Source organism: Gekko japonicus, unplaced genomic scaffold, assembly GCF_001447785.1.
Source record: "Gekko japonicus isolate JY-2015 unplaced genomic scaffold, Gekko_japonicus_V1.1 scaffold2843, whole genome shotgun sequence".
NCBI classification, from domain to species: domain Eukaryota; kingdom Metazoa; phylum Chordata; class Lepidosauria; order Squamata; family Gekkonidae; genus Gekko; species Gekko japonicus.
Window position 1 is genome coordinate 122,692 of NW_015169872.1, and position 21,533 is coordinate 144,224.

General features: G+C 47.4%; 1 protein-coding gene across 2 annotated transcripts in view; it reads right to left on the reverse strand.

Moving 5' to 3' along the window:
* GATA5 (GATA binding protein 5) overlaps positions 1–21,533 on the reverse strand; it is a 52,795-nt gene that overhangs the window by 22,029 nt on the left and 9,233 nt on the right. The window contains exons 2-3 of one of the 2 annotated variants that reach the window (XM_015417443.1): positions 13,615–13,620; positions 5,443–5,612 (exon numbers count right to left, since the gene is read on the reverse strand). In XM_015417443.1, coding sequence (XP_015272929.1) covers positions 5,443–5,612; positions 13,615–13,620 — 176 coding nt within the window. The remainder of the gene's footprint in view (positions 1–5,442; positions 5,613–13,614; positions 13,621–21,533) is intronic. The other variant, XM_015417441.1, reaches the window with a different exon arrangement.

Sequence of the window (21,533 nt, forward strand, 5' to 3'; positions counted from 1 at the left end):
GGCAGCGGGGCTGGGGCCCGCTGGGGCCCGGTGGCCTCCTCCTCGCCCTCCTTTGACTACCAAGTGCTGCTGCGGCAGCGCCCTCGCAGCGCGTTCATGCCCAGCGCCTTTCCCCATGCCGGCGCTGGTCGAGCGGGCTGGGTGGATGGGGGGGGGAGCGGGCAAGCGAATGCCGCCAGGGTCCATTCCCCCTCCCGCACATCCTTGCTGGGCTCCATCCAAACAAGTATCTCCCGCCTAGACAATGGGCGTGTGTGTGTATGTGGGGTGGTGCCTTTCCCTGTTTGAATTGCAAACTGTGCCTCCCCTCCCCGTGACTTTGGCAGGCGAAGGGGTCGGGAGATATTTTGGTCCCCAGCGGAGTTGACCCGCAGCCTTTCGGGCGCAGGGGGGACGGTCTGCTGGGGGTGGGTGGGTGCAATGGGGGGGAGGGCAGATGAGCCCCCAACGTCTTCCCAGGCGGCGCGGTGGACGTGGCCGACTTCTCGGCCGAGTGGCTGAAGCTGCTGCTTGAGCCGCCGCCGCGCTGTGGGCTGGGCCCCGTGAAGGCGGGCGGGCCCCGTGCGCCGCTCTTCGCCACCGAGCGACCCGAGCTGGGCTCGCCGCTGCCAGCGACGTGGCCTTCTGCATCTGCGCCATCCGGGAGACTGTCGAGGCTGGCGTCATTTTGCTGGCGCCCGCCGAGGGAGGGCGGCCCAAGTTGGCTGGCGGCCTGGCCCGCTTGCTTCCCGCCGAGCGCCTCCCGCCGGCCCCCGAGCTGGCCGAGTGGCGGTTGCGGGTGCAGCGGCAGTCGGCTTGCTTCCTGCAGCTCTGCCTGCTGGCTACCAAGCCCCGGTGGAAAAGGTCTCTGGCAGAATCTCCACTTTTCCTCCTGGAATTGCATTCTTTCTGTGCCCGGACTGACGGACCAGGCCGCACTGACAGTCCTGTGCTTGGGGCTTCCGAGGGTGACCTAACAGTCCGGACCTGGGGGGAAGGGGCCGCTGTGTGATCTGTGTCATCGCCTCTGCTCTCAAGTTGCGCCATGAAATAACGGGGGATGCCCCCTTGCAAAAGTCGTTGGCATCCAGCTCTTGGATCTCTGCAGTTTCGCCCAAGAGCGACACCACCAAGCCCTGTATTTGGGGATGGAGTTCAGGTGTCGCCCTGTGAAAACCGCGAGGATTTGTGTTTGGAGCTCCCTGACAGCACCGGGAAGCCCTGGGCTTTACAAGGTCTTCTACCTCTACTGCCTCGGGCAAGGCCCACCGCCCGCCTCCCATGACCAGGTGAGGAGGAGGCATTAGGGGTGCCAGCCCCCAGGTGGTGCCTGGGGACCCCCGGAATTGCAGCTCCTGTCCAGACTAGATATCAGTTGTCCTGGAGAAAATGGAGGCTTTGGAGGGTGGACCCAGTCTAGGGCGTTGTACCCCACTAAGCTCCTTGCCCTCCCCAGGCTACATCCCCAAATCAACAGGAGTTTCTCAACCTGGATTTGGCAGCCCATCCCCCTTCTTCTTCTTCCTCCCGCCCCGCGCCCCGTCACTTCCGGGTGATGTGTTCGCGGCACGCGCGCGCTTCGCGCGTGCACACACACACTCTGGCCTCCTCACTTTCCCCAGGGCCTCCCCACAAGGAAGGGGTTAGCTACGGCCCTGCCTGAGCTAAGGCAAAAATGCGTGAGCCGGAGGCTAAAAAACTGTGAGCTAGCTTGCACTAATGCAGCTTAGAGGGAACATTGATTGAGACCTGGATCTGCCCCAACACAGTAAGAGAAAGAAGGGGAATCTCATTTTAAAGGGCAACAAAGAATGCCCTCCTTCCTTGGCTGACTTCCTCTTAGCCTGCCCTTCCCTCCGGCCTCCCTCATTCATGCTCTGAAATCTGAGACGGATGGTTGCAGACCTATGCATTGAGACCTGGATCTGCCCCAACACAGTAAGAGAAAGAAGGGGAATCTCATTTTAAAGGGCAACAAAGAATGCCCTCCTTCCTTGGCTGACTTCCTCTTAGCCTGCCCTTCCCTCCGGCCTCCCTCATTCATGCTCTGAAATCTGAGACACAACGTCCCAAGAGGAAAAAAGTCCCTTGGGGAGACGGCCTATGGGCACAGTTGCCAACCTCCAGGTGGCACCTGGAGATCTCTCGCTATTACAGTTGATCTCCAGGTGACCAAGATAACTTCCCTTGGAGAAAATGGCTCTATGGCATTATTATACCCCAATGAGATCCTCCCCAAGTCAGGAGGCTGAAGTTCCTTATTCCCAGTTCCTTATTCATTCCTTAGTCGTGAATTCAACCAAAAACACTGACGGGAGTCTGAAGGGTTTCACCCCCAAAATGAGGTTTGGACCACCATAAATCATTAACTCTCCTCATTTTGGCCTTTGAAAATATGATGCATAGCTGTTTGATGCTGCCTGCCCAGTTCTGCTGATCCTCCTTTGTGTCAGCAATTCAGGCACATAAAACTATCCAGGATTGGCTCCTGAACAAAATTCCTAATAGGGTTAAGCATACCTACTCCATGGCTAAAGCTGTACTTCCCTTAAAGGTAAAGGTTCCCTTGCTCGAAAGCCAGTTGAGTCCAACTCTAGGGTTGCGGTGCTCATCTCCGTTTTAAAGCCGAAGAGCCAGCGCTGTCCGAAGATGTTTCCGTGGTCATGTGGCCGGCATGACTAAACACCAAGGCGCACGGAACGCTGTTACCTTCCCACCGAAGTGGTCCCTATTTATCTACTTGCAATTTCTTGCTTTCGAACTGCTACGTTGGCAGGAGCTGGAACTAGAGACGGGAGCTCACTCCGTCATGCGGCAACTCGGGTCTCGAACTGCTGAACTACTGACTTTTCACAGCCTGCAGTTCAGCGTCTTAACCACTTGAGCCATGGTTGTGCCTCCCTTTGCCCCGCTTCTATCGGTCAATTTCCCACTCAAAGCCACGGGGCCCCATTTTGACCAGCAGCTTCGCCCAATTTTCCCCGCGGTTTCGTGATCCTCAAAAAACAGGATCACAAAACCGTGGGGAAAATTGGGCAAAGCCGCGGGTCAAAATGTGGCCGCGTGGCTTCGAGTGGAGAATTGTCCAATAGAAGCGTGGCAAATTGAGGCGTGACCGCAGCGCAGCTCTTGTGTGAAACCGGTCTCAGCTGTGAATTAGCTCATGTGGAGCCATGACCAACTGAGGCAGAGAAAAAAAACAACATCTGGCCACCCCTTTCCCTGAACGGAGAGGGTGCACCAGAAGAACTCTGATGCTATTTCCATTCTGGCTTGCACCTTTCCTTCTGCAAATTGATCCCCTGAATTCCTTGCACCTAAGGTTGCCAACTACCAGGTGGTGACTGGAGATCTCCTGGGATTACAACTGATTTCCACGCAACAGAGATCAGCCTACCTAGAAAAAAAAAGGCCGCTTTGTAAGGTGGACTCTCTGGCATTATACCCCACTGTAGTTCCTCCCCTTTCAAACCCCACCCTCCTCAGTCGCCAACCCCCCCCCCAAATCCCCAGATGTTTCATAACCCAGAGCTGGCCACCCCGCTTGTACCTTCATTTTGTACCAAGCCTAGAAATAGAAGACCTCCCTTGCCTGACCACCCTAAAAGTCCATCTAGCACAGCATCCGGTCTCAACAGGAGACAGACACAGGCTTCTAGAAAGCCCACACAAGCAAGGGCAATTTCCCTCTTCTGTTTTTCCTCAGTAAGTAGGATCCACAAGAGCACTGCCTCTGAACATAGATGTTCCACTTGGTCCACCTAGTTTATTTATTTATTTATAGTCAAATGTATACCCCACCCTCCCCGCAAAGCAGGCTCAGGGCGGCTTCCAACAACAAACACAACAATACAGAATAAAAACATAAACAATACAGAATTAAAACACAGCATGTAAAATAGTGCATTACAAAATATCAGAATACTGGCGGCACTTAAAAATCAAATGAATAAAGTGCTTTCCAACAAAGTGCTTCGATGTTATTCCACAAAGTGTTTAGATGATATTCTGCTCATTCTTGAGGCAGCTGCTCGATGTTAACATTACGGGCCATGCACTAGGGCGGTGGTGGCCCCTAATTGTATGCCTGGTGGAAGAGCTCCGTCTTGCAGGCCCTGCGGAACTGTGAGAGGTCCCACAGGGCCCTGATCTCCTCCGGGAGCTCGTTCCACCAGGTAGGGGCCACCACTGAAAAGGACATTTGGGGTGGAGGGGGTGGAGCCTGGGGAGGGAAGGCTTTGGGAATGTCTTTGGAGTATGATACCACAGAGACCACCTTCCAAACTGGGCATTTTCTCCAGGTGAGCTGATCTCTGTTGCCTGGAGATCCGTTGTAATCCCAGGAGATGTCCAGTGACCACCCGGAGGTTAGCAACCCTGCCAGAAGACCAGCCCAGCAGGACTCAAACAAAGAACATCTTAGTGAAATGCAAATCTTCTGGAAAACTTGAGAAATAGAACCAAACCACACGGAAAAGATGAACCGGTCTGACTCCATAAAAGGCATCTGTATACTACCAGGACCCTGGCCTGGATGGTCCAGGCTTGCCTTATCTAGTCAGATCTCAGAAACTAAGTAAGATCAGTCCTGGTTTGTACTTGGATAGGAGACCACCAAGGAATACACAAACGCAGGCAATGGCAAACCACCTCTGAGCATCTCTTGCCTCGAAGACCCTGTGGCGTTGCCATAAGTTGGCTGCAACTTGACAGCGCTTTCCACCAGCACACTGCCAAGAGGCTCACAAGGTGAACTTGGGCCAGTTACACTCTCTGTAGCTTACTCCACATTCTGTAGGGTTATGGTGATAAAATAAGGAAGGGAGACCATGTCTCCTGCCATAAACGACTTGGAAGAATAACAAGATAAGATTATACTAGACCAGTAGCTGTATATATTCATAAAAAATCAGCGCGGGATCATTGCCCTACTCAGGGCTCTTTTTGTAGAAAAACCCAGCAGGAACTCTTTAGCATAATAGGCCACACCCAACAGCAGAAACTCATTAGCATGTTGGGCCACACCCCTGACAGCACAGCTCATTAGCATATTAGGCCATACCCTCATGTTACCAGAAGAGTGTTTATCCAGCCACATCCACCTTTTGCTTGTTATTCTGTTTACCTTGTTTGTTGTCAAAACCCAGGGCTTTTTTGTAGCAGGAACTCCTTTGCATGTTAGGCCACACACCCCTAATGTCGCCAATCCTAATGAGTTTCTTCTGTTGGGTGTGGCCTATTATGCTAATGAGTTCCTGCTGGGCGTGGCCAGCTTGGGCGCCAGCTGGAACTCCGTTCCTGTGCGTTCCTGCCCAAAAATAGCCCTGGCCCTACTTGATTGTAAGGTAAGGAAGAAACCTTTTCTCTCCTCCTTGACCCCAGACAAGATGATCAGACAAGATAATCCATGAATTCAACAGGTTCCCAGATTGGTCTACAGGAAAAGCATTTTGTCAGCCTTACCAGTCTTTTCTGTGGTTTGATGAGAGGCCGGTTAATGCCATTCATTTTGTGATAGAGCCCACAGGCGTTACACAGGTAGTGCCCGGTGCCATCCTTCCTCCAGAGTGGGGTGGACATTGCCCCGCAGTTGACACATTCTCTGCCATCGCCTGGGAATTCTTCCAAAAACTCTGAAATGGAAAAAAAACAGGAAGAGGACAGATTTTGTTAAGGGCTTGGTGTTCAAGTAGAGACCTTATTTAGCAGAAATAGGTATAAATTACTGAACTTCTGCTCTGGATTGCTAACCTTTACAACACACCCTTTCCTCTCTGTCTCCATGGTGAAAACCCCAGTTCAAGCTATGGTCACTTCTTGTCTTGACTACTGCAACCACGTCATCGTTGGACATCTGTTTGTGCTGCTCATTCCCTCAGCCTTAACCAGCACTCTGCTGCCAAAGCTACCTCTTGTCATCTTGGGGCATTCCATGTTCTTGAATTCTCATGTTGTCTTTCTATCTGTTCTCAGATCCAGCATGAATATCTCATTCTTACTTTTGAAGGACCTCCATGGCTTTGCTTCCCTTCCTTTCCTTTCCTTGCTTTCATAGCACGGTATTTCCCTTCCTGTGATCTTCACCCTTCATCTCCACCATCTTCCATGAACGAACATCTGTTGGAGTTTCAAGTTGCTTACACTTCAGTGATTACAGAGTTAAATGTTGTTTGTTAGGAAACAGGATGTTACGTTACACAATGTATTCTACAGTGGGAAAGTTTGAGGGAGTTGCTTAGCCTAATGAAGTGACCTGTAACCTTTGCATTGGTCAACTAACAACTTGTCTGTGGAAATGCTTTGATCTAGCATCCATGTATTCACAAGCTTTATGGCTCTTTGTGTGAAACAGACAGGAAGCCCTTGCTAGAAGCCAAGATAGAAAGATGTAGCTCTTAGCAAGTACTGAAAGTGACTGTAAGCATGTAACCTTTTGTTTTATTCCTTTTATCCAAAGTACCCTACCCATGCTTTATTTTGTTTTGTAGTAAAGATATTTTTCTTTTAAGTAATGTGACTCTTGTGTTTGCAAAATGACCATCGATCTTGAATCTCAGAATCCCAACAACATCTCATTCTTACTTTTCAAGGACCTGTACAGCTTTGCCTCCCTGTATCTCTCCACGTTTGTGTCCTAATGTTTCCTTACCTGTGATCTTCACCCTCTATCTTCCACGAACATCTCATTCTTACCTTTGAAGGACCACTTTGGCTTTGCCTCCCTGTGTCTCTCTACTTTTGTATCCTGAAGTTTCCCTTCCTGTGATCTTCACCCTCCATCTCCACCATCTTCTATGAACATCTCATTCTTCCTTTTCAAGGGCCTGTATGGCTTTGCCTCCCTTTTTCTTCTCATTTTCATAGCCTAATATTTCCCTGCCTGTGGCCTGTGGTCTTCACCCTCCATCTCCACCATCTTTGGCTTCCTACTCTCTCATACCACCGTTCTTTTCCCCCCCTACTGCTCCTTATGCCTGGAATTGCCTCCAAGAATACCTGCACAATGCTATCTTTGTCACAATCTTCAAAACCCTTGTTTTCCTTGATGCAAGAAAATGTGCTTGTGGATCTCAAAGTTCTGGAAAAGCCAAGCAATTGATCCACCAAGTCACCAAGTATATGGTATAAAGATCAGAAGATGAACGTGCTGAGAGATTGATGGGCTTCATTTTGAAATCATTTTGTGCTAGCGCCTCAACAAATAATATTAAGACAATTACAATGTCAAGGGACCAAAGAGAACAGCATTTTAACAAGCCGTCAATAGGGGGGGTCTCCACATTTTTCTTCAATCAAACTTGGAGACATGCTTCTCCATGCATTCACAGAAATATTGCATTAATTTTAAAAATCTCTGTGCTGCCTGTCCAGCGAACATACCATGGGGTCCTCAAGGCATTAACATTAAAGCCATCTTAAAAATACATATATAGAAGACAATTAAGAACCACGACTGAACAAACACAGATAGGAATGAGAATCATTGAGGGAACACCGGCTGACCAGGCCAGATGAACCTCCCTGTGGTGAATCTTTCAGTGTTCAGATGGACTCTGAATGGGGGGGAAATCTAGCAAGTGAAGGAATTTTCATATTTGGGTATCTTTTCCTCATATAATCTAAAATGGAGGCCACAGTCACCGATAAGGAGAAAAACAAAAACCTGTGCTGATAGTATATTAAACTTTTTCCAAAATGGAGGTGTAGGGTTACCACTGCCTAGGACCCTTTGGGGGCTTCGATCCACCCCCAGTCAACTGGCCAGTGGGGAAAACCCCACCCCCAAGCAGGGACTTTGTCATGCCATGCTTTCAACGTGATGACATCCCTTCCGGGTGACAGCATCATGTCAGGGATGTCATGCAGTGATGCTCTGGTTTTAGGGCAAACTTTATGGTTTTGAAGCCAAAAAACCATAGAGTTTTGCCCCCAAACCAGAGCATCATGTGCAACATCATGGACTTGATGACATCACTGATGTCATTACATTGGGGACATTGTGGGTGATGTCCTACCCACCCCCCGAATGCCCCCCAGATCCCTCCGACGCGACGGTGAAGGGACTTGACCACCTTATGGAGATGGAAACTATGTTCCAGCCGCTGTTCAAATCTTTAACCTAAAAGTCGTTCCTATTATCCTTTACTGAGTAGCCACAAGGATTATCTCAGTAAATGAAAATATTGACTATCTTCTTTTGTATTTTCTGTGGAAATGATTAAACATTCCTCACTGTGTGGCTGGTGTGGCTCTCCATTCAGAACTGGGCCAACCTTCCCATGAGGCAAGGGCTTGGTTACAAGAATTTAGACTGTTCCTCAAGTTATACTTGAGCAGCAAGGGCTATCTGGCACTCCTGAAAGAAGACTCCTATAGGTCAATGTGGTTTAAGACTGTTTTTGAGAAACTATTGGCTCTTGATGTTAACCTGGTTAGAAATTGTGTGAAATCAATCCATCACCAAAGCTCTGCCTTTAGAGCATGCCACACCCATCATCCCCCCCCCCTTTTTTTGGTATTCCACCTGCAAAATCTCTTCCCTCCTACATTTGTTTGTTGTCTTCCCAAAGCCTGATAAGGTTGTTCGTTCTGGCCAGAATAAATGCTCACTCCTCCACAGTTATGAGGGGTAGGTTCATGTGTTTACCTTATTCAAAATGAATTTGCCCCTGATCCTTAGGTAAGATTGACACAATAGTGCATATCCTTCTGGAGTATCCTGTGTATGCTAATCTCAGGAGTTGTTATATTCCACTGTGTTTGCAAGTTCATTCTGACATGTATTCCGATGACCTAGTTACCTTTTTACTTCCTGACAGGGATCCAAAATGAACTCTAGCAGTCATTTTCTTAACGTTTTGTCTATTGGATGATAACTAACAACAACCATTCACTGCTAAAGATCAATGTATCATAGAGCTTTTATTGGATAAAAGGAAAGGGGAGAAAAGGAAAGGAATCTCCCTGTGGAGGTAATTCCATTGTTCTGGTGCCACAACTGAGAAGACCCCTTTCTCAGGCTGCCGCCTATCTCAATCTCATATGCATTGTGTGCATTTCTCATGAAACTCCCAGCACAACAAGCAGGCAGTCTACTTGCCACAGCAAGAGAGTCAGGTCCATATTGCTTACCTGCAGGCCTGTAGCCACGGTTGAGCTTTTGTGGGTTCTTAAAGGCACAGCCCCACAAGAATTTCTCCTTTAAATGCTTTTTTCCAATCATTTAAAAACATTTTTTTCAAAGGCATGAGTTCCTTTAAGCAGAGTGGGGTGCTGTAGTTGACTAATTCCGGCACTGAGCAAGGGGGTGGGAGTGGGTGACCTCTAGGATCCCTTCTAACTCTGTGTCTTATAACAACTCCAGAAGTATTTAATACAAAGTCAAAAGCTCTAAGCCAGAGTTGTAATGTAACACATAAAGTTCCCAAACTCTCAAAATGCAACAATCATGAGCAGAACTCTACTAGTTGTGCAGTTCTCAATATGACTAATTTATGTAACAGATCAACAACTGGAAGTTATGCAGCGACGTGTATCCTAGGCATATAAACCTGTTTTCGTCCTCTTTTTCAAAGCTGCATCTCCCTTCCATTGTGGAGATCAAAATTCAAGTTGGAACCAAGGCTCTAGGAACTCTCTTTCAGCCAGTAGCCTCCCAGCCATCAAGCGCTTCAGTGCAGCATATCAGCTTTTGACTTGATATTACGTAAATACTTTTGGAGTTGTTATAAGAAAACTTTCAGACTATACAGCCATTTGGTATTTCAAAATATTTATTTAAAGGCATTGATATAAGACTTGTTAATTGCATTTGCAGCGTTCATTTGTTTTTGATACATCCGTGCACTGTGTTTTCCCCTTGTTTTCTCTAAATAAACCTGCTGGCCGGAGATCTTCCACTATTACAACTGGTCTCCACTGTTCCCTCTAAGGTGTGGAGTCTTGTGAGCAAAAATTCTTCTTTGTGAGCTACTGGCATTAAAGTTGTGAGCGAGCAATTTAGCTACTGCATCAATAAGTTTGCTCTGGAGCCATCCTTCCTGAGCTGAGACAAAAATATGTAAGCCGGAGGCTAAAAAAACTGTGAGCTAGCTCACACTAACTCAGCTTAGAGGGAACACTGGTCTCCAGGCAACAGAGATTAGTTCACCTGGAGAAAACGGCCACTGCTGCAGCCACTGGGTTGACATTTTCATTGAGCTATCCACTATGACCCCAAGATCTTTTCCCCTCTTGGTCTCAGCAAGTTCAGACCCCTTTAGCTTATACTTGAAGGTGGGATTTTTTTATCCCAATGTGCATGACCTTAAACTGGCCAGTGGCAACGGCTCACTGGGGTCTGAGGCAGATAAAAGTCTCTCACATCACATACCATCTGGTCCTTACCAGTGATGCCGGGGATTGAACCTGGGAAGTTCTGCACGCCAAGCAGATACTCTACCACTGAGTCATGGCCCTTCCTGTGCCATGGTCTGATCCTGTGCAGCAGCAGCTTTACTCTGTTGCCTGCACACCCTTTCTCTAGTACTTATTCTGTATCAATATGCTGATGGACCCCTTTGATGCTTCTGTAGTTGTCCTGAGCCAATGCCTGGCTGGCTTTTTTTGTTGCTGTTGTTCAGTCGCACAGTCGAGTCCGACTCTTCGCGACCCCATGGACCACATCACACCAGGCCCTCGTGTCCTCCACCACTCTCCAGAGCCTGCTCAACTCCATGCTCATCACATCAATAACACTGTCTAACCATCTCATCCTTTGCTGTCCTGAAATATACTGGGTTCCGATGCATATAGTGATCAGCTCATAGTTTATTAGTGATTCAGCAAGTAGAAGAAGCCTGGAAATTCCTGGCCAAAGCCAGGTATTTATGCATGCAAAAGGTGACACCCAGGGGTCATTTAGTAGGAAAAGAGGTGCAGGAGCTCATTAGCATGACTCATTAGCATAACTTATTTGCATATGTCGCACCCCCTGACTTCACCAGAAATGTGTCAGAAGGCAACACCTACTGCTCAGGCTCCACTGGACTGTTTTGGACTGCTAGCTATGGGGGGGGGGGGGATGCGCAGATCTGCCCTAGCAGAGGAGGGCAAACTTGTGCCTGAATAAACCTTGGTCTTAAAGGTGCCCCGGACTGTTTTGGATTGCTAGCGGGGACACACACACACACACACACACACACACACACACACACACACACTGATCTGTGCAGAAAGGAAGGAGGGAAAAAAGAGAAGGAGAGAAGGAGGGAGAGAAGGAAATAAGGAGGGAAAGGGGAAGAAGGAGAGAAGGAAAGAAGATGAGAAAGAAAGAAATAAAAAGGAAAGAAGGCGGGAAAGAGGGAAACAAAGAGGTTTCTTGCTCCTTGTGGCCTGGGGCTGCTGGGAGCAGGGGGTGGGGCTTGTTGCATGTGCCCGCCCCCTGGGCGCTTTACTGCCGGAACTCCGCTCCTGTGCACTCCTGCAGGAAATGACCCCTGGTGACACCCAAAACACTCCCCACTCCCAACGATAGTCTATTTACATTACATTGTTTCTCAGTTGGTTTACTCTAGAATCCTCGTTTCCCTACTGGTCCATTCTAGGATCCTAGCGCGCTATTGTTTTTCATCCCCAAGCTACATCCGTTGGTAAGCACAGTTCAGGCTCAGTACATAACACGTCTCCTTCTTCTTTGACCTTCAATCTTTCCCAGCACGAGGGTCTTCTCCAGTGAGGGCTCCCTTTTCATTTTGTGGCCAAAGTATTTGAGCTTCACCTTCAGTATCTGGCCTCCTTGGCTACTGTGATTAAATGACTAAGGGGAAACAGGCTGAAACTGAATCCTGGCAAGACAGCGGCAATGCTGGTGGGGGAAGGAAGCTGGCTTCCAGACCATCTAACTTTAAGGAATATTTTCTATATTAACTTGTCCAAGGAGTTAATCCATTTCAGACTGGGAAACCTATTCACACCAGCACCGAAAGGTCCACTCATCCAGGACTAGATTGCTAATAAAAGAAGCCTATGTTAATAACAGGTACTGAGTCTGATTTCTCGGATATTGTGGCAAAATATCAATAAAAGAAAAGCCTGTCTATTGGATGCACACGGGAGAGTTAACTACTGTATTTTTCGGACCATAAGACGCACCTAGTTTTTAGAGGAGGAAAACAGGGAAAAAAATATTCTGAACCCTGGGGCTCAGTATTCGGTCCATAAGACGCACACACTTTTCCCCTCACTTTTTTGGAAGAAAAAGTGCGTCTTATGGTCCAAAAAATACGGTATTTATGCATAGTGGTCTATCTACATTTTGCTAGCCTAGTGTTAACTAACCATGAAGTCATCTTAGAGGGTACTTTAGTATTTTTTGACTTCTAAACATAAAATAATTGCCCCAAGAACCTGGGGTAGAGTAGACCACTACACAAAATAATCCCGTATCCTAGTCCTCTAAACATAGGAGTCAAGATCCAGAGAAGCTGTACATATGCACAAAAGGGAGACCCATCCCTACGTCCAGGGCTTGCTTGTAGCTCCTATTACAGAAGAGACAAGCCTCTATCTAACTAAACAGTGGCTTGCCTCTTTCACCACTGGGAAGGCTGCTATGAAAACAATCTACTTTGTCTCACCTGCATGTATGTACAGCCTTGCGGGCACCAAGCAGAAATAAAAGCCATTCATGATACTGGAGTTTTCTCCAAACAGGTACAACTCCCGTCCCCCAGATTAGACATTTGGTCCACTGACACTTGTGCACCAATCAAAAGCTGTCCGTACATGTGCCTTCTCTGTTATGGCTCCTTTCTTATGAAACAGCCTACCTGGGGAAATCAGGAGGGCTCCTGTTCCGGCTTTCCGCAAACTACGCGGAACTGAATTTTTCAAAAGTGCTTCTCTGTGCAAGTGATAGGGTCGCACTGTACAAAATGCTTTCCAAAGTTACCTGGATACATTATTAGGGACTGTGATCTATACCTTCTGTATAGCTTGCTGTAAGTAGGATCCTACTATGGAATTTTTGCATCATTTAATGTGTCATATTAAGACACTCTGCTCCAGTTCTGTTTTTAGACTTCTGGTTGGTTCTACAACCCTAATCCTATTGCATTGCTTATTAGAATCATAGAGTTGGAAGGGACCTCCAGGATCTTCTAGTCCAGCCCCCTGCACAATGCAGGAAATTCACAAATACTTTTCCCCACACCCCCAGTGACCCATGCCCAGAAGTTGACAAAAAACCCTCCAAGATCCCTGGCCAAAGTGGCATGGATGGGCCGGTGACTGGTGGTGACAAGCAGACTGGGCCAAGCCAGTTGGAATGTCTTTGGCTGATGGAGAAGGTTGTCGGGCCAGTTATTGAGTGTCCCATCTTGTTGACTGTATCGACTCACTCTGCATAATCCGCCAGTGAGTCCAACTGAGAAAGGCGGACTATAAATAATGTAAATAAATAGATCCATCAATTAAATTTGCTTCTGAGTCAAGTTGCCAGCCCTGGCTTGGGAAATACCGGGAGATTTTGGGGGGCAGAGCCTGAGGCGAGTCGGGTTTGGGGAGGGGAGAACATAAGAGAAGCCATGTTCCAGGGTTCTTTTTGTAGAAAAAGCCCAGCAGGAACTCATTCGCATAATAGGCCACACCCAACACCAGAAACTCATTAGCATATTAGGCCACACCCCTGACAGCACAGCTCATTAGCACATTAGGACGCATCCCCATGTTACCAGAAGTGTGGTTGTCCAGCCACACCCTTTTCCTTCTTATTCTGTTTACCTTGTTTGTTGTCAAAACCCAGGGCTTTTTTTTGTAGCAGGAACTCCTTTGCATGTTAGGCCACACACCCCTAATGTAGCCAGTCCTAATGAGTTCCTGCTGTTGGGTGTGGCCTATTATGCTAATGAGTTCCTGCTGGGCGTGGCCAACTCGGGAGCCAGCCGGAACTCCGTCCCTGTGCGTTCCTGCCCAAAAATAGCCCTGACAAGACAACGACCCATCCAGTCCAGCACTCTGTGTCACACAGTGGTCAAAACTCAGGTGCCATCAGGGGGTCCACCAGTGGGGCCTGAACTCCAGAAGCCCTCCCCCTGTTGCCCCCCCAAACGCCAAGAATGCAGAGCATCACTGCCCCAGACAGAGCATTCCAAGGAAGGACCTCGATGGGGGTATAATGCCAGAGAGTCCGTCTTCCAAATCAACCATTTCCCCCCAGGCGAACTGATCTCTATCACCTGGAGATCAGTTGTACCCAGTGTTCCCTCTAAGCTGAGATAGTGTGAGCTAGCTCACAGTTCTTTAGCCTCCAGCTCACAGGTTTTTGTCTTAGCTCAGGAAGGGTAGCTCCAGAGCAAACTAATTTATGCAGCAGCCAAATCGCTTGCTCCCGACTTTAATGCCGGGAGCTCACAAAGGAGAATTGTTGCTCACAAGACTCCACAGCTTAGAGGGAAGGAGGAGGAGGAGATTGGATTTATACCCCGCCCTTCCCTTGGAGTCTCAGAGCGGCTTACAAACTCCTTTCCCTTCCCCCTCCCCACAACAGACACCCTGTGAGGTGGGTGGGGTTGAGAGAACTCTGACACAAACTGCTCTTTTTCAAGGACAGCTGTGCCAGAGCTTGTGACTGACCCAAGGTCACATCAGCAGCTGCCAGTGGAGGAGTGGGGAATCAAACCCGGTTCTCCCAGATTAGAGTCTGCACACTTAACCACTGCACCAAACTGGCTGTACCCTCAGGAGATCTCCAGCCACCACCTGGAGACTGGCAACTCGACCTCTGAGTAATGCCAAGAAGAATGAAGACTCCCAAGAGGAATGAGACATGTGTAGATTTCACCCAGCAGACGAATCTTTCCGTAAAGATCCTGAATTCCTTATATCCCTTTGGTCTCCTTCCACTGTATCTTAAAGAGGTAGTTCTCTCTCACTCTTCTCCCCCAACCTTCCTGAACCAGACACCTAAGAAAATGTTCTCCTACACAGTTGGTTTTTTTTTTTTTTTAATCAATTTATTCTTCAATCAGGAATGACAAATGCCTTGGCCACTGATGAGGCAGTAACGAAATGGCCACTGAGTTCTCCGGAGGCTTCAGCCTGGCTAAATTTATCCCTCCGAACCACTTCAGCCAGGCCAAGGAAGCGCAGCCCAGAAGGGTTGTAAAAATAAATGATCGGGATGATGTTATTGTAAGATGATAAAAGAGGCGGTGGGGGAGGATCAGGAGACTTCCCTGATTTCAATCAAACGGGGCTGCTTGTTGACTGGTGGCGACAGGCAGACGGGGCCAGGCCGGTTGGAATGTCTTTGGCTGATGGAGAAGGTTGGGGGGGGGGACAGAGCCGGGCCAGTTATCAATCACGCCGACAGCTCCGAGCTGACAAACGACAGACTCGCAGCGGAGAAAAGGGGGGTGCCCCCCCCTCCAAGCCAATTTTACGGCTTTAACTTCGGCCAAACCCTGACCCCATCAAAGACACAGAACTTGAACACAGAAGTTGGGAGAGAGGAGCAGAAGTAAATGGACGTTGCCATCTTCTGCAGGAAGCATTAGGACTGCACACGGGGTGAATCGGTGAGTTCCATCAGACGGAGATTTCTTTGGTTGGTGCGTTACATAAGAACATAAGAACATAAGAGACGCCAATGTTGGATCAGGCCAAAGGCCCATCCAGTCCAACACTCTGTGTCACACAGTGGCCAGAAATACCAGTGCCATCAGGAGGTCCAGCAGTGGGGCCAGGACATTAGAAGCCCCCCCCCCCAAGCACCAAGAAGACAGAGCATCACTTGCCCCAGAGCCCCTATCTATACCTTGTGGCTAATAGCCACTGATGGACCTCTGCTCCATATGCTTCTCTAATTCCCTTTTGAAGCCGTCCATGCTTGTAGCACCCACCACTTCCTGTGGCAGTGAATTCCATGTGTTAATCACTCTTTGGGTGAAGAAGTACTTCCTTTTATCCGTTCTAACCCGACCGCTCTGCAGTTTCATGGAGTGCCCACGAGTTCTTGTATTGTGAGCAGGGCTCTAGTCGGGGGGGAGCTCTCAGGTACGGAGCTCCGGAAGAGAACCTCTAGGGGGCGGGGCGGTCACGTGGTGAAGCCCCGCCCCCTTCTTTACCCCGCCCTCTGCTTCGATCCTCATTCCGTTTGGGAATGAGGATGAAGCAGGAGGGTAAGTAGCCGGGCCTTCTGACACACTTCCGGTGATGTCAGGGGGTGTGGCCTTCTGTCACTTCCGGTGATGTCAGGGGGCGTGGCATATGCAAATAAGTTATGCTAATGAGTTATGCTAATGAGCTCCGGCAGCTCTTTTTCTACAACAAGACCCCTGATTGTGAGAGCTGTGTGCCAAGGACACCCGCATTTGTTTCTCCTTGACATGATGCTCTGGAACCAGGAGAATCAAAATACATATATGCCTGCTGAGGAGCTCAGGAAGGCGCCCACTTTCCGGGCTTTCTGTAAACTATGCAAAATTGAACAAAGTTAGAGTCCAGTGGCACCTTTAAGACTTTGTTGTTGAGTCGCACAGTCGAGTCCGACTCTTCGTGACCCCATGGACCAGATCACACCAGGCCTTCCAGTCTTCCGCCGTCCTCTGAAGTTTGCTCAATTTCATGTTCGTTGCATCTATGACACTGTCTAAACATCTCATCCTTTGCGGTCCACGTCTTCTTTGACCTTCGATCTTTCCCAGCATCAGGGTCTTCTCCAGTGAGTCCTCCCTTCTCATTTGGTGGCCAAAGTATTTGAGCTTCAGTTTCATTATCTGGCCTTCCAGGGAACAGTCAGGGTTGATTTCTTTTAGGATTGACTGATTTGATCTCCTTGCAGTCCAAGGGACTCTCAAGAGTCTTCTCCAGTTCAAAAGAATCTATTCTTCGGCGCTTGGCCTTCCAACTCTCGCAGCCATACATGACTACTGGGAATACCATCGCTTTAAGCTTTTGCACGAAAGTGGCGCCTCCAAGACAAGTTTTATTCAAGGTATGAGCTTTCGCACGAAAGCTTATACCTTGAATAAAACTTTGTTGGCCTTAAAGGTGACATTGGACTCAAACTTTGTTCTGCCGTTTCAGACCAACATGGCTACCCCACCTGAATCTATGCAAAATTGAATTATTCAAGAGGGCTTTCTATGCGGACAATAGAGTAGCACTGCAAAAAGGGTTTCACAAGGTTACTCGGATAAATTATTGGGGACCGTGGTCTGTACTAGTGGGGATCGCTTAACTCGTGACACGACACACCTTGCAATCAATCAATCAATCGACCTTTATTGGCATAACATACAGAACGTAAGACTCAATTTGCAAGGAATGCTGAATGCTTTCTTGAAACTTCATACAGAAATTTTGCAACACTTTCAGTTATTATGTGATTCTGGGTTGTCGGCAAAAAGTAAATCTTACATTTATCAGGTTTTTCGTAATACTTTCTCGATACCTTGCATTGATCCCTGGTTATAACAGCATCTGTTTATCCCAGGACAAGTGTGGGGTGAAACTGGGGTGACCTCAATGTAATGTGGAAACAACAAAAAAAATACCCCGAGATAATTACAGGGGTGAACTCAAGTGTACTATAGAATGTAAAAATACCCTGAGATAATTACAGGGGTGAACTCGAGTGTAGTGCAGAATGTAAGTCCGGGGACAGGGTTGAACCAGGATCTAAGGTCTAGTGCAGAAAGGACCACTGTGTAACTTCGCATCTTTTAATGTGTTATGTTACCAACTACGCTTTGCCCTCAGTTCTGTTTTTTAGACTTCTGGTTGGTTCTACAATCCAAATCCTATTTCATGGTTCTACTGAATGTCCCATCTTATTGAGTATATTGACTCTCTGTAATCTGCCTTGGATCCCCAATAACATACATATACTCATACATACACATACATAACCACACATACATATACATACACACACACCCTTTCCCTTTTGAGAAGGAAGTTCTAACTGCAATTTCATTTAATTAAGATCTTTATATCCTGCCTTTCGTCGTGGTTCAAAAATGGCTAATTTCCCATGTGCCTAAATTTCAAAATGACGCAGACCTTATTTTGCCTTCGGTAATACCCAAATCTTTTGACAAATGATGGACTTTTTTAAAAAAGGTGTCCAGTTAAACCCCCTTGTTGGAAATCCATTACAGAAATACTAATATAAAATTAATTGGTTGGCAGCCGAACTAATTAAACCTTCCGCATGGAATTCAGTGATGTCTGCCATCCAGAAAATTCCACAAAAACTCACATTCAGCTTGGAGAATTTTTACCTTGGAATAGCGCCCCCCCCCTGCTCTTAACTTGGAAACAGAGTCAAAGGAAGCCTGCTGTATGTGCGTCAGGTAGTACGTTAATACACTTCGATCAGACAGCGTAGATCCTATTTTTGTAGGTGCTCTGCAGTTCACTACAGATTGGTAGACCCCCAACATGCCTTTTTAGATACCCATATACATGCACCTGGAACCCTTCATTCAGTTAAGTTCTCTAGATACGCTTGTCCGTGCATTCTGAGGTTCCAGTTGGGCCACTCACAACCCTCACAGCCTACCTCACAGGGATAGCATTAGGAGAAAATGGAGGACAGCAAAGTAAGACATTTCGGGTCCCCATTAGGGAGAAAAGAAGAGTGTCAATGAAGAAAAATGTTTACCTCATTTAGGGTTGGGAAAGAGTGTCTCCTTCCCTGACATTAAAAGATACATATGTATTTGCAGAAGTATGTAGCCATTAAAACTATGAAAAGTATATAGGTTTGCCAGCCTCCAGGTGGGGCCTGGAGATCTCCCACTTTTACAACTGATCTCCAGCTGACAGAGATCAGCTCCCCTGGAGAAAGTGGCTGCATTGCAGGGTGGACTCAATGGCATCGTATCATGCTGAGGCCACTCCCCTCCCCAAACCCCGCCCTCTCCTGGCTCTCCTCGCCCCAAAGTCTCCAGGTATTTTCCAACCCAGACCTGGCAACCCTAAAAGTATATAATTATCTGGAGGCCAAGGAGGTGTTATTAACTGATGGGACAAAATGCCAACGTGATGGCAATTTAATTTCAGTTGGCAGCTGCTTTCTCTTGAAAGCAGGGCTACCGAAGGGCCTGGGGGGGGGGGGAAATGCAAGATCAACAACTGCCCGCCAACATGCCTTCTCCATAGTGGTACCACCATGTACAACGGCCTTCCTGAGGAGGTCTGCTGGCTTTCTGCAAATGATGCAAAACTGGATGATACAAGAGGGCTTTTCTATGCAGGCAATAGAGTTGCACTGTGCTAAGTGATTCACAAAGTTAGTTGGATTAATTATTAGGGACTGTGGTTTATACTGCTGTGTATGACTTGCTGAAACTAGGACCCTAATACGGAATTTTTGTGTCATTTAATGTGTCATGTTAATACATATGCTTTGTTCTGGTTCTGTTTGTAGACGTCTGGTTGCTTCTACAACCCAAATCCTATTGCATTGTTTATTGCACGTCCCATCCTTTACTGTATTATTACTATTATTACTATTATTATTACTATTACTACTACCGTGTTTTCCCGAAAATAAGACACTGTCTTATATTTATTTTTTCTCAAGAAGACACACTAGGGCTTATACCACAAATGCATAGAAATCCTGCTAGGGCTTATTTTTGGGGTAGGTCTTATTTTCGGGGAAACAGGGTATTATTACTACTATTACTACTATTATTACTACTATTACTACGATTGTTACTACTATTACTATTACGATTATACTATTACCACTATTACTATTACGATTATACTATTACCACTACTACTACTACTATTATTATTATTATTATTATTATTATTATTATTATTATTATTATTATTATTATTATTATTATTATTATTATTATTATTTAATCACCCCATCCCTGAGTACACAGTGCTCTGGGCAATTTGCAACAGATTAAAACATACAAAAATACAAAGTAAAACCAACAAACCAAGTAGTCCTAATTTCACGATCTCCAGATGGCATCTGTTGACTGACTCTGTGTAATCCACCTTGAGTCCAATTGAAAAAGGTGGACTTGGGGGGTACTGCTGGACTCGAGCTTCATTCTCACATCTCTTCGTTAACTCTTGCATTTACGTGCTAATTTGCTGCCACCCGTTGATCTTACCGGCCACCTGATCCAATTTCAGCTCTGCCTGTGGATCTTGGCTCTGAGGGGCCTCTCCTAAAGCCAGCCCCCCCTTATTTCCTGTAAATAACCCTTGAGATTTTATTCCAATCTGTCTGAAGAAGCGTGCTTTGCACACGAAAGCTTGCACTCCGAATAAAACTTTGTTGGTCTTAAAGGTGCCACTGGACTCAGGCTTTGTTCTGCTGCTTCAGACCAACATGGCTACCCCACCTGAATTTATAAATAATATTATTATTAATAATATTAAGTCATTTACCTCATTGTCATACTGCTCATTCCAACACATTAAGTCTCTCTTCAAGTGACAGCATCCCCCCCGCCCCCGCCTGAGCCAGCTGGCAAACCTACTTGGGGGTTAAAGCCAGATAAGAATAGGATGCCTTCAAGTTCAGTGGGGTTTGATTCCCCACTCCTCCACTTGCAGCTGGCTGGATGACCTTGGGCAAGCCATAGTTCTGATAAGAGCTGTTCTTGAAAAAAGAGCCGTTTCTGTCAAGAGCTCTCTCAGCCCCACCTACCTCACGGGGTATCTGTTGTGGGGAGGGGAAGGGAAAGGAGTTTGTAAGCCACTCTGAGACTCTTTTGGGTAGTGAAGGGCAGGGTATAAACCCAGTCTCTTCCTCTTCTTTTACCTCACAGGGTGTCTGTTGTGGGGAGGGGAAGGGAAAGGGGTTTGTAAGCCACTCTGAGACTCCTTTGGGTAGTGAAGGGTGGGGTATAAACCCAGTCTCTTCCTCTTCGTTTACCTCACAGGGTGTCTGTTGTGTGGAGGGGAAGGGAAAGGAGTTTGTAAGCCGCTCTGAGACTCCTTTGGGTAGTGAAGGGCAGGGTATAAATCCAGTCTCTTCCTCTTCTTTTACCTCACAGGGTGTCTGTTGTGGGGAGGGGAAGGGAAAGGAGTTTGTAAGACACTCTGAGACACCTTTGGGCAGGGTATTGATCCAATCTCTTCTTCTTCTTCTTCCCTGGAAGAGCTAGGGAAGAGGATTACCTCACTCTGAAGGACCCTTCTCAAATGGACCCTCGATGCAGAGGTATAAGAACATCAGAGAAGCCATGTCGGATCGGTCCAATGGCCCATCCAGTCCAACACTCTGTCACACAGTGGTCAAAAATACCAGGTGTCTTCAGGAGGTCCACCAGTGGGGCCAGGACATGAGAAGCCCTCCCACTGTTGCCCCCCAAGCACCAAGAAGACCGAGCATCACTTGCCCTAGAGTCCCTATCTATACCTTGTGGCAAATAGCCCCTGATGTACCTCTGCTCCAGATGCTTCTCCAATCCCCTCTTGAAACTGTCTTAGGGTTTAGCAGACAGAAGATCATTCAGAAGGGTGTCCTTGGTCACCCAAGGAGGGAACCGTTCAGGGGCAAAGCAGATTCCATTTACAGATTTCCCTAC